Source organism: Lepidochelys olivacea, assembly GCF_965140295.1.
Source record: "Lepidochelys olivacea isolate rLepOli2 genome assembly, chromosome: 24".
NCBI classification, from domain to species: Eukaryota; Metazoa; Chordata; order Testudines; family Cheloniidae; genus Lepidochelys; species Lepidochelys olivacea.
In genome coordinates, this window is record NC_140434.1 from 18903676 (window position 1) to 18916027 (window position 12352).

General features: G+C 70.6%; 1 protein-coding gene across 1 annotated transcript in view; it reads left to right on the plus strand.

The window, feature by feature from the left end:
* The window catches only part of MEGF8 (multiple EGF like domains 8), a 56875-nt gene that overhangs the window by 11158 nt on the left and 33365 nt on the right, over positions 1–12352 (plus strand). The window contains exons 8-19 of the mRNA XM_084614150.1: positions 900–1080; positions 1301–1446; positions 2649–2768; positions 3568–3725; positions 4205–4312; positions 5195–5342; positions 5792–5955; positions 6335–6526; positions 9202–9402; positions 9883–10122; positions 11769–11887; positions 12142–12273. Coding sequence (XP_084470276.1) covers positions 900–1080; positions 1301–1446; positions 2649–2768; positions 3568–3725; positions 4205–4312; positions 5195–5342; positions 5792–5955; positions 6335–6526; positions 9202–9402; positions 9883–10122; positions 11769–11887; positions 12142–12273 — 1909 coding nt within the window. The remainder of the gene's footprint in view (positions 1–899; positions 1081–1300; positions 1447–2648; positions 2769–3567; positions 3726–4204; positions 4313–5194; positions 5343–5791; positions 5956–6334; positions 6527–9201; positions 9403–9882; positions 10123–11768; positions 11888–12141; positions 12274–12352) is intronic.

Consider the following 12352-nt stretch of genomic DNA (forward strand, 5'->3'; position numbering starts at 1 on the left):
GTATTCAGACACAACATTAAGAACATTCCCATTTCATCACACCAGACGCCTGGGTTGTGTCCCAGCTCTGCGAAGGGAGTGGGGGTGTGACAAAGTGGAAATGTTGTTAATGTTTTCTCTGAATACTGTGTGGATGCCTCAGTTTCCCCAAGGCATTTCTTAATTATCTAGGTGGTGGGATCAGTGGGTGGGATTGTTGCAGACACCTAGAGAGCCAGTGTGATGGTGTCTGCACAGAGAATGGCCGACACCCTGTCTCCTGGCCACTGATGGCCTGGGCCCCTCCCCTGCAAGGTGCCAAGTGGAAGGCCTGGAGAACAAAGAGATCAGGTGGCCTCCTGGCCTGGGAAAGAGACAAAGGCCAGAGGAGGGGAGGGAGAGTTTTCAGTTTGGAGCTGTCTGGGGAAATGGAGGGGGGCCCAGATTGGGCTCTGGCCTCCCTGCCCCCCCAGAATGGACCCAGCTGAGGGGTCCTGTTCTCTGCACCTACAAGCTCTGTGTTAGATCATGTTCCTGTCGTCTAATCAACCTTCTGTGTTACTGGCTGGCTGAGAGTCCCGTCTGACTGCGGAGTTGGGGGGCAGGACCCTCTGTCTTCCCCAGGACCCCGCCTGGGCAGACTCGCTGTGGGAAGCGCACGGAGGGGCAGAGGAGGCTGAATGCTCCGAGGTCAGACCCAGGAAGGTGGAGCCGGGGGAGCTGTGTGTCCTGCAGACAGGCTGCTCCCAGAGAGGAGACTCCCCCAGAGTCCTGCCTGGCTTCATGGGGAGCAGTCCCAGAGCATCGCCTGGGGACCCCAGGACAGGGGGCTAGGAGTTAGAGCCTGGGGGCACGGAGGGGGTTGGAGCCAGGACACCTGGGTTCCGTCCCCTGCTAACCCCGCTTCCCCCCCCCCGCAGGCCGCACCGCCATGGACGTCTTCTCCTCCCAGATGTTCCGCTTCCATCTGGAGGGCTGGCAGTGGGAGCGCGTGGTGCCCGCCGGGGGGAAGGCGCCTGCTGCTGCCGGGCACTCCATGGTCTTCCACCCGCCCTCCCGCGCCCTGCTGGTGTACGGGGGGCACCGGCCCTCCACAGCCCGGTGAGCGGGACAGGGGGCTGGGCTGGGGGGCCCAGGGAGGGGCTGGGGGTGTGTGGCTGGGGGGCCCAGGGAGGGGTTGTGGGGGGAGTGGCTGAGGGCCGTGGGGGGCTGGGGGCGCGGCTGGGAGCATGGCAGGGGTGTGCCTGGGGGCGTTGGGGGTGTGTGGCTGAGGGCCGAGGGGGGGACGGGGGGTCACGCTCCCCGGCTGACCCCCCCCCAGGTTCAGCATGCGGGTGAACAGCACGGACCTGTTCCACGTGGACCGGCGGCATTGGAGCACCTTGCGCGGGCGCGACCCCCAGCACGGCCCCCGCGAGCGCGTCTTCCACAGCGCCAGTGTGCTGGGCAGCTACATGGTGGTGTACGGTGAGCGCCCGGGACCCCCCCGGACCCCCCTGCCGGGACCCCCTTCTGACCCCCCGCCGGGACCCCCCTTCTGACCCCCCTTCTGACCCCCCCCACCGGGACCCCCCTCACTCCTCACAGGGAACCCCCCGGCCGGGATCCCCCCCGGACCCCCCCACCGGGACCCCCCTTCTGACCCCCCCGCCGGAAACCCCGCCGGGACCCCCCTTCTGACCCCCCGCCGGAACCCCCCCGCTGGGACCCCCCTTCTGACCCCCCCCACCGGGACCCCCCTTCTGACCCCCCTTCTGACCCCCCCGCCGGGACCCCCCCCGGAACCCCCCACCGGGACCCCCCTTCTGACCCCCCTGCCGGGACCCCCCTTCTGACCCCCCCGCCGGGACCCCCCCGGAACCCCCCGCCGGGACCCCCCTTCTGACCCCCCTTCTGACCCCCCCCACCGGGACCCCCCTCACTCCTCACAGGGAACCCCCCGGCCGGGATCCCCCCCGGACCCCCCCACCGGGACCCCCCTTCTGACCCCCCCCTGCCGGGACCCCCCCGCCGGAACCCCCCGCCGGGACCCCCCTTCTGACCCCCCATCTGACCCCCCCGCCGGGACCCCCCCGGAACCCCCCACCGGGACCCCCCTTCTGACCCCCCCGCCGGGACCCCCCTTCTGACCCCCCTTCTGACCCCCCCCACCGGGACCCCCCTCACTCCTCACAGGGAACCCCCCGGCCGGGATCCCCCCGGACCCCCCCCCCGGGACCCCCCTTCTGACCCCCCCCCCCCCCCCCCCGCCGGGACTCCACTCTGACCCCGCCCCTGCCAGGACCCCCCTCACTCCTCACAGGGACCCCGCACAGGACCCACCTCTGTCCACCACAGGGGCTGGGGACCCCCAACTGGGCCCCCCTTCAACCGCCCCCATGTCACCGGGCCCAGATGGCAGCGTACGCTGAGTGACACCCCCTTATGCTTACCCATCATTGGCACCTATGTGCTCGCCCCCCCGAGACCCCCGCTAACCCCGCCCCAGAACCTACCCATGCCCCCATTCTGTCCCCTCCTCCATCATCAGCCCCCCCATGTGGGTCTGTGGTGAGTGAGAATTAACCCCCCCGGTCTGACCCCCACCTCCCATGGCTGTGATGTTCCCCCCCCCGCTGGTCTGATGCCCGCCTGACCCCCCCCCCCAGTCTGACCCCTCTTGCCCGCAGGGGGCAACGTGCACATTCACTACCATGAGGAGAAGTGCTACGAGGACGAACTTTTCTTCTACCACCTGGGCTGCCACCAGTGGGTGCCCGGCCGGGCGCTGGCGCAGAGCCTGCCCCACGGTGAGGGGCTTGGGGGGCACGGGGCAGGGCGGGGCGGGCGGGGGGCCTGTGGGTCTCGGCACCGGGCTGAGCTCCCCTCTCGGCAGAGCGGGGCAGGCGGGGGGCCCGTGGGTCTCGGTGCCGGGCTGAGCTCCCCTCTCGGCAGAGCGGGGCGGGCGGGGGGCCCGTGGGTCTCGGTGCCGGGCTGAGCTCCCCTCTCGGCAGAGCGGGGCGGGCGGGGGGCCCGTGGGTCTCGGCGCCGGGCTGAGCTCCCCTCTCGGCAGAGCGGGGCGGGCGGGGGGCCCGTGGGTCTCGGCGCCGGGCTGAGCTCCCCTCTCGGCAGAGCGGGGCGGGTGGGGGGCCCGTGGGTCTCGGTGCCGGGCTCAGCTCCCCTCTCGGCAGAGCGGGGCGGGCGGGGGGTCCGTGGGTCTCGGCGCCGGGCTGATGCTCCCCTCTCGGCAGAGCGGGGCTGGCGGGGGGCCCGTGGGTCTCGGTGCCGGGCTGATGCTCCCCTCTTGGCAGAGCGGGGCAGGAGGGGGGCCCGTGGGTCTCGGCGCCGGGCTGAGCTCCCCTCTCGGCAGAGCGGGGCGGGTGGGGGGCCCGTGGGTCTCGGTGCCGGGCTCAGCTCCCCTCTCGGCAGAGCGGGGCGGGCGGGGGGCCCGTGGGTCTCCGTGCCGGGCTGATTTCCCCCTCTCGGCAGAGCAGGGCGGGCGGGGGGCCCGTGGGTCTCGGCACCGGGCTGAGCTCCCCTCTCGGCAGAGCGGGGCGGGAGGGGGGCCCAGTGGGTCTCGGCGCCGGGCTGATGCTCCCCTCTCGGCAGAGCGGGCCGGGCGGGCGGCCGGGGGGCGCTATTCCCACGTGGCGGCCGTGCTGCAAGACAATGTGCTGCTGGTGGCCGGGGGGTTCAGTGGGGCCCCCCGCGGGGACCTCGTGGCCTACAAGGTGCCCACCTTCGTCTTCCAGGTGCCCGCCCAGAACGTAAGTGACCCCCGGGGCCCCGCCACCCCCCAGCACCCCCTCCATCCTGAGCCTTGCCACAGGGACCCTAACCTCTGCCAGGCCCCCCAGCCCCTGCTGCCCCCCAGGATCCCTGGCTTCCCCTCCGCGCCCTGGGATCTCACGGGAGCAGAACAGCAAACCCCCCCCTACCCCGCCACCCTTTTCTGGCCCATGGTGTGGAGAGGATCTGGCTTGGGGGCTTTGGTGGTTCTGGCTGGGGGACGAGGAGGCTCTGGCTTGCAGGGGAGCTGTCTGGGGGGCCATTAACTCCCCCTCACCCCCTCCCACAGGGGCTATTGCTGCATCTACGTGGGGAGGTGGCCAGGGGGCTCTCAGGCGGGTAGTTGGGGAGGGTCTCTGGCTGGTGGGGGAGGAGAGGGGTGGGGGTCCCTGGCCGAGGGTCGGGGGGGGGCTGTTGGGGAGCAGCCCCTCCCTGACTGCCCTACCCCCCCCCCCAGTACCACCTGGATTACTGCTCCATGTACTCGGAGAGCAGCACCTGCGGGAAGGACCCCGAGTGCTCCTGGTGCCTGGACGCCTGCCAGAGCCCCGCACCCCCCAGCAACGTGAGTGACCCCCCGGCTCTGCAGCCCCCCGCCCACCGGGACCGCACCTCCGAGCCCCCAGCAGCCTGGCTCTGCCGGGAACCCCTCAGGGAGTCCCCTCGCTCTGGGCCCCCGGGGCCCCCACCCCCAGAGGGAGCAGCGCCCCCCGATCTCTAGCTGCAGAGACTCCCCGTCAGCATCACACAGGAGGGTTATTGAAGGTCTGGACCCAGCCCGGGCAGTTCTCGGGGCCCTGGGGCCTGGCCAATCTCAGCCCCGGCCAGCTGGGTCTGTCCCTGTCCCCATGGGCTGCGACTGCTCCTTGTCCCCAGCCCAGCCCCCTCCTTCTAGCCGATCAGCTGTTATCATCTCCCCCACCTCTGTCCTTTGTCTTCGGTCCCAGATAAACAGGCCGCTGGGGCCCCTCTCTTCCCTCCTTTGTTCCCCCCTGCAAGGACTTGGCTGGTCAGGGCCCCGGGCCCCTCTCTCCTCAGCCCATTGTCCCCCCACTGGCCGGAACCGGCTGGCTCCCAAGCTGGGCTGGGCCTCCCCGTCACCAGTCACTGGGTCCCCCATCTCCAGGCCGGTGTCTGGGGTCCTGGCTGCTAAGCGAGGTCACACCTGGTACCCTGCAACAACAAACCCCCTCCTCCCACCTCGTTACACACAGGGAAACTGAGGCACGCACAGTGCTCATGCAAAACAGTAAGAAAATCCCCCACTTCGTCACACCCCTGGGGGTGGGGTACAGACACCTGGGTTCTCTCCCTGGCTCTGGGAGGGCAGTGGGGTCTGGTGGGTTAGAGCAGGGGGGCCTGGGAGCCAGGGGGCCTGGGTTCTCCCTGGCGCGGGGTGGTGCAGTGGGGGTCTGGCTGTGCTCCCCCATTGACATCTCTCTCTCAGTGCCCCAGCACCGGCTGCCTGGGCCTGGCCCGGCTCCTGGTGGACTGTGAGTCCTGCCTGGCATTTGGGGGGGAAGCCCCCGCCCTGCCCCACGCACCCGGGCCCTTCGGATGGTGCGTGCAGAATGAGACTTGCATGCCTGTCGCAGGTGAGTGCCCCTCGGCCCCCGCCACACCCCCTCCCCCCCTGCCCTCCTCCCCTCCCCACCCGCCTTTCCTTCCCCCCTAGCCCTCCTCCTCCCAGCCCCTCCTTCCCCCCAGCCCCCTCCCAACCTGCCTTTCCTCCCCCCAGCCCCCTACCCCTCCACTCCCCACCCGTCTCTCTCCTTCCCCCCAGCCCTCTCCTTCACCCGGTTCCCTCCTCCCTGCCCCGAACCTGAGGCTCTTCTGGGATCACTCTAGGAGGGCGGGTTGCCTGGGGGGATGGGCTGGAGGGTGCCAGGAGGGGGTGTTGCATTTTGTGCAGAGGGGATTTGGGGCTGTATATGCTGGGGGAGATGGGGCAGGGCAGGGGGGCGGCATTCCTGGGGGAGCGATGGAGGGGGACATGGGTTGCTGCGTTCCCAGGGGCCTGTGAGCCTCCCTCCGCCCCCCACAGAGCAGAACCGGTGCCGTGTGGGGCAGATCTCGGGTACCTACGGCTGGTGGGGGCCACGCCCTGTGTTCATCACCTCCCTGGAGAGCTGCCGACGTCACAACTTCCTGCCCGGCCTGCACCTCATCACCTACCAGCACCCCCGCAACGACTCGCAGCCTGACAAGGTTGGGGGGCAGCTCAGGCACCGGGGTTCCCCGTGCGGGGGAGGCAAGGGGGCGCTGCCGGAGGAGCAGTTGGGGCACCGGGGTTCCTCATGGGGTGTGAGGGGGCACTGCTGGGGGAAGCTCGCAGCGGTAGCTGGGGAGGGGCAGCTGATAGCACGTGGGTTCCCCGTGGGGGGGTGGGGTGAGGGGGCACTGCTGGGGGAAGCTCACAATGCCAGCAGGGGAGGGGCAGCTTGGGCACCGGGTCCCCCATGGGGGAAGGAGAGGGTGAGGGGGCACTGCCAGGGGAAGCTCGCAGCGCTGGCTGGGGAGGGGCAGCTGGCAGCATGGGGGTGCCTCACAGGGGGGCTGCAGCAGACTGACCCCAGTGCCCCCCCAGGTGTCCATCGTCCGCAGCACGACCATCACGCTGAGCCCCAGCTCGGAGATGGATGTCTCCCTGGTCTACAAGGGCTTCATCTACCCGCTGCTGGCCGGGCCCCCCCCAGCCCCCCACGTCTCCATCTGGGCCCGTGTGCAGCGCCTCCATGTGGTCGCCAAGCTGGGCCGTGCCCCCAACGCCCCCGAGCTGGTAAGGGGGGAGCCGGGGCCGCCCCAGCATGGTGCTGGGGGGTCTGTGCTGCAGCGGGTGGCCCGGGGTGAGTTGTGGGGTGGGGAGTCAACAGGGTGTGCAGAGGAGCAGGGATCAGCGGGGGATACTGTGGGGCAGGGAGTCAGTGGGGGGCGCTGCGGGATGAGGGTCAGTGGGGGCCACTGTGCTGCAGGCTCAGTGAGGCAGGGGGTCAGCAGGGGGCACCAGTAGGGGGCGCTGTGGGGCGAGGAGCTCTGTGCTGGGGCTCGGTGGGGTGGGGGGTCAGCAGGGGGCACCAGTGGGGGTTGCTGTAGGGCAAGGGCCAGCCAGGGGTGCTGTGGAGCGGGGAGCTCTGTGCTGCAGCTCAGTGAGTTGGGGGGATGCTAGCAGGGGGCGCTGTGCTGAGGCTCCGTGGGGTGGGGGGTCAGCGGGGGGCGCTGTGCTGGGGCTCCGTGGGGTGGGGGGTCAGCGGGGGGCGCTGTGCTGAGGCTCCGTGGGGTGGGGGGGTTGGGGGGGTGCTGTGCTGAGGCTCCGTGGGGTGGGGGGTCAGCGGGGGGCGCTGTGCTGAGGCTCCGTGGGGTGGGGGGGTCAGCGGGGGGCACTGTGCTGAGGCTCTGTGGGGTGGGGGGTCAGCGGGGGGGCGCTGTGCTGGGGCTCCGTGGGGTGGGGGGGTTGGGGGGGGTGCTGTGCTGAGGCTCCGTGGGGTGGGGGGTCAGCGGGGGGCGCTGTGCTGGGGCTCCGTGGGGTGGGGGGTCAGCGGGGGGCGCTGAGCTGAGGCTCCGTGGGGTGGGGGGTCAGCGGGGGGCGCTGTGCTGAGGCTCCGTGGGGTGGGGGGTCAGCGGGGGGTGTTGAGCTCTGTCTGGGGCTCCATGGGGTGGGGGGTCAGCGGGGGGCGCTGTGCTGGGGCTCCGTGGGGTGGGGGGTCAGCGGGGGGCGCTGTGCTGAGGCTCCGTGGGGTGGGGGGTCAGCGGGGGGGCGCTGTGCTGAGGCTCCGTGGGGTGGGGGGTCAGCGGGGGGTGTTGAGCTCTGTCTGGGGCTCCGTGGGGTGGGGGGTCAGCGGGGGGCGCTGTGCTGGGGCTCCGTGGGGTGGGGGGTCAGCGGGGGGCGCTGTGCTGGGGCTCCGTGGGGTGGGGGGTCAGCGGGGGGTGCTGTGCTGAGGCTCCGTGGGGTGGGGGGTCAGCGGGGGGCGCTGTGCTGAGGCTCTGTGGGGTGGGGGGTCAGCGGGGGGGCGCTGTGCTGGGGCTCCGTGGGGTGGGGGGGTTGGGGGGGGTGCTGTGCTGAGGCTCCGTGGGGTGGGGGGTCAGCGGGGGGCGCTGTGCTGGGGCTCCGTGGGGTGGGGGGTCAGCGGGGGGCGCTGAGCTGAGGCTCCGTGGGGTGGGGGGTCAGCGGGGGGCGCTGTGCTGAGGCTCCGTGGGGTGGGGGGTCAGCGGGGGGTGTTGAGCTCTGTCTGGGGCTCCATGGGGTGGGGGGTCAGCGGGGGGCGCTGTGCTGGGGCTCCGTGGGGTGGGGGGTCAGCGGGGGGCGCTGTGCTGGGGCTCCGTGGGGTGGGGGGTCAGCGGGGGGCGCTGTGCTGGGGCTCCGTGGGGTGGGGGGTCAGCGGGGGGTGCTGTGCTGAGGCTCCGTGGGGTGGGGGGTCAGCGGGGGGGCGCTGTGCTGAGGCTCCGTGGGGTGGGGGGTCAGCGGGGGGTGTTGAGCTCTGTCTGGGGCTCCGTGGGGTGGGGGGTCAGCGGGGGGGCGCTGTGCTGAGGCTCCGTGGGGTGGGGGGTCAGCGGGGGGTGTTGAGCTCTGTCTGGGGCTCCGTGGGGTGGGGGGGTTGGGGGGGGTGCTGTGCTGAGGCTCCGTGGGGTGGAGGGTCAGCGGGGGGCGCTGTGCTGGGGCTCCGTGGGGTGGGGGGTCAGCGGGGGGCGCTGAGCTGAGGCTCCGTGGGGTGGGGGGTCAGCGGGGGGCGCTGTGCTGAGGCTCCGTGGGGTGGGGGGTCAGCGGGGGGTGTTGAGCTCTGTCTGGGGCTCCATGGGGTGGGGGGTCAGCGGGGGGCGCTGTGCTGGGGCTCCGTGGGGTGGGGGGTCAGCGGGGGGCGCTGTGCTGGGGCTCCGTGGGGTGGGGGGTCAGCGGGGGGCGCTGTGCTGGGGCTCCGTGGGGTGGGGGGTCAGCGGGGGGGCGCTGTGCTGAGGCTCCGTGGGGTGGGGGGTCAGCGGGGGGTGTTGAGCTCTGTCTGGGGCTCCGTGGGGTGGGGGGTCAGCGGGGGGGCGCTGTGCTGAGGCTCCGTGGGGTGGGGGGTCAGCGGGGGGTGTTGAGCTCTGTCTGGGGCTCCGTGGGGTGGGGGGTCAGCGGGGGGCGCTGAGCTGAGGCTCCATGGGGTGGGGGGTCAGCGGGGGGCGCTGTGCTGAGGCTCCGTGGGGTGGGGGGTCAGCGGGGGGTGTTGAGCTCTGTCTGGGGCTCCGTGGGGTGGGGGGTCAGCGGGGGGCGCTGAGCTGAGGCTCCATGGGGTGGGGGGTCAGCGGGGGGCGCTGTGCTGAGGCTCCGTGGGGTGGGGGGTCAGCGGGGGGTGTTGAGCTCTGTCTGGGGCTCCGTGGGGTGGGGGGTCAGCGGGGGGCGCTGAGCTCTGGGGCTCTGCAGGTCGGGGGGACGCTAGCGGGGGGCTCTGGCTCCCGCCCCTGACCCCTGGCCCGTGGCAGGAGGAGGTGGGGCGCTGGGCCGTGCAGCAGGAGAGGGAGACGCGCCCCCTGCAGCGCCCGGGCGCCCAGCGGCTCTTCGGCAGCCCCGAGCGGGGCAACAAATACCTGCTGCAGGTCGAGGGGCGTCTGAACAGCTCAGGCACCGGGCAGAGCAGCGAGCTCACCCTCATCTGGGACCGCACCGGCGTGCCGGGCGGCAGCGTGAGTAACCCCCGGAACCCCCCGTGGGCCCCCCACGTACCCCCTGTCCCGTGTGTAACCCCCAGTTCCCCACACCCCTGATAACTGCCACGTACCCCCCGGTACCGCCCACTGTGTGTACTCCCCATGTACCCCCACCATGTGAACCCCCGGACCCTCCCCCATCCCTCTGCCTGGTGGCAGGGTGTACCCCCCACCCCGGGTGTACCCCCGACCCTCTCCCCCTTGTGTACACACCTGTACCCAGGTGCTGCAGAGGGATGATTGGGGTGCTGTGAGTTGGGGAAGGGTGAGGGGCTGGCTGGGGTAGGCCGTGCAGACCGATTGGGGGGTTCCCTGGGGGGCTGGCTGCCGGGGGTGCGCTGGGGGCTGCTGGGGTGCGTGGGGCTGGCTGCCGGGGGTGCCCTGGGGGCTGCTAGGGTGCATGGGGCTGGCTGCCGGGGGTGCCCCCTGGTTCTCACTCTCCCGCTTTCCCCCCAGGAGATCTCGTACTTCTTCCTGGAGCCGTTCCGCGCGGGGCCCTGCCACTCCTACCCCTCCTGCCTGGCCTGCCTGGCCGACCAGGGCTGCGGCTGGTGCCCGCTCAGCGCCAGCTGCCACGGCCGGCTGGAGGGGCCGGGGGGCGGGGGGCCATGCGGGGGGGGCTCCGTGCGCCTCGTCCTCTCTCCCAGCAACTGTTTCCTGTGCGAGGAGTACCGGGACTGCCATGCCTGCAGCACGGTGAGACGGGCACCCGGGGGTGGGGTCTGGGGGGCGTGGGGAGGGCGAGATGTTCCCTAGGGTACGATATGGACGGCTGAACCGGGGCCCCCCCCGACTCTGTGCCTGGGGAACAGCGCCCCCTCCAGGCCCAGTCTCCTGCCCTGGCCGGTGCAAAGAAAGTGCCCCTCCCCCACCCTCGTTAGCTTGAGCAGCGATCCCTGAGCTGAGCAGGGCTGGTAACGAGGGAGGGGCGGCGCCGTCAGGGTTGGTTACAAACCGGGATCTAGTCCCCAGACTCACCCAGCCAATGTCTCCTCCGGCCCCGAGACGTCCCGCAGCCCCTGCGGAGGGGAACCCAGCCAGTGACTCCCCCAGGCCCATCAGGGGGTCTAGATAACACCTGGTCCCGCCATGAGTGCGGGGGGCTGGGCTGGACACCTTGCGGGGTCCCTTCCAGTCCTGCTATTCGGGGGGGCAGAGAGGTGATGGTGTCTCTTAGGGTGCACCCCCCTGGCACCGAGGTGCAGGCAGAGCTCCTCCCCCCACCCTGAGTGCGTAAGATTGGAAGGTCTCTCGGGTGCAGTAGCAATCTCCTCCGGCAAGCAGCTCGTGAGCCGGGGAGAGTTTCTAGCCCCCGTGCCTGTCCTTTGTTGTCTCTGGGGGGTCCGTGGGCATTCCCCGGCGTGACAGCTGTGATGAAGCGGGACTGTTCTTAAAGTTTCCTCTGAATAGTGTGGGGGTGCCTCAGTTTCCCCTATGAAGTTCTTAAGTATCTAGGGGGTGGGGTAAGGGTGTATGATCGTTGCAGAGCCCTAGAGGGCAGGTGTGTGCAGGGATCTGGACACAGAGAATGGTAGACACGACACCGTTTCCTGGCCACTGATGGCCTGGGCCCTTCCCCCCTGCAAAGTGAGAGCTAAAGGGTTGGAGAACAAAGGAATCAGGTGACCTCCTGGCCCGGGAAAGGAACAAAGCCCAGAGGAGGAGGGGCTGGAGGGAGTTTCAGTTTGGGGCTGGCTGGGACATGGAGTGAAGTGCAGACGGGGTTGTCTGGCTCACTGCCCCCCAAAATGGACCCAGCTGAGGGGTCCCGTTCTCTGCACCTACATGCTCTGTTTTAGACCATGTTCCTGTCTCCTAATAAACCTTCTGTGTTACTGGCTGGCTGAGAGTCACGTTTGACTGCGGAGTTGGGGGGCAGGACCCTCTGGCTTCCCCAGGAGCCCCGCCTGAGCGGACTCACTGTGGGAAGCGCCCGGAGGGGCAGAGGAGGCTGAATCTCCGAGGTCAGACCCAGGAAGGTGGGAGCCGGGTGAGCTGTGTGTCCTGCAGACAGGCTGCTCCCAGAGAGGAGACTCCCCCAGTGTCCTGCCTCACTTCATAGGGAGCAGGTCCAGAGCGTCGCCCGAGGACCCCATGACAGCAACACGTTTCAGTAACAAACACCCTGTAAAACCACCCAGCTTCATGCACCGCGTGGTTATACCCGTGTTAGCAGGACAATGATGTTCAGCACATTATGAGTTTCCAAATGATCCCTCTGCAGGCAGGCTTAGTGCAGAACATACCATGGCCATGTAACAGTGGTGAACAGGGGGTACAGGAGGACTCTGGGGGTGCTGGCTCTGCAGGGAGGGTCTCTGACCCTCCTGGTATCCCCCCAGGACCCGTTCTGCGAGTGGCAAGTGAACAGTAGCAAGAAGGGGGATCTACTTTGTAGCCGCCGGGGCCGGCAGCCCCACGCCATCCGTGCCCCCCATGACTGCCCTGCGCTGTGCCACCAGTGAGTCCTCGTGGGGGGCTGGGACTGGGGGGGCGGTCGGGGTCAGTGTGGGCAGGGTGCTGGGGCCGCGTGGACACTGTCTGGGGGGGAGGTGGGCGCTGTCTGGGGGGGTCAGCGTGTGGGCAGGGTGCTGGGGCCACGTGGGTGCTGCCTGGCAGGGAGGTGGGCACTGTCTGGGGGGGGCTGGGCGTTGGGGGTGGGACAGGGAGTTGGCTCTGGGGAGCTGCGCAGTAACCCCCCCCCCCACCCCCCAGGCGGAGCACGTGCGCCGAGTGCCTGTCCAACTCCAGCCAGTGCGCCTGGTGCCAGTCCACCCGCAGCTGCTTCTTCTTCGCCGCCTACCTGGCCAAGTACCCGTACGGGGACTGCCGGGGCTGGTACGACAGGTGAGGGGCGCAGGGACTCCGGGGTTCTCTCCTGCCTCTGGGAGGGGGTGGAGCCGAGCGGGGGGCTGGGAGCCAGGAC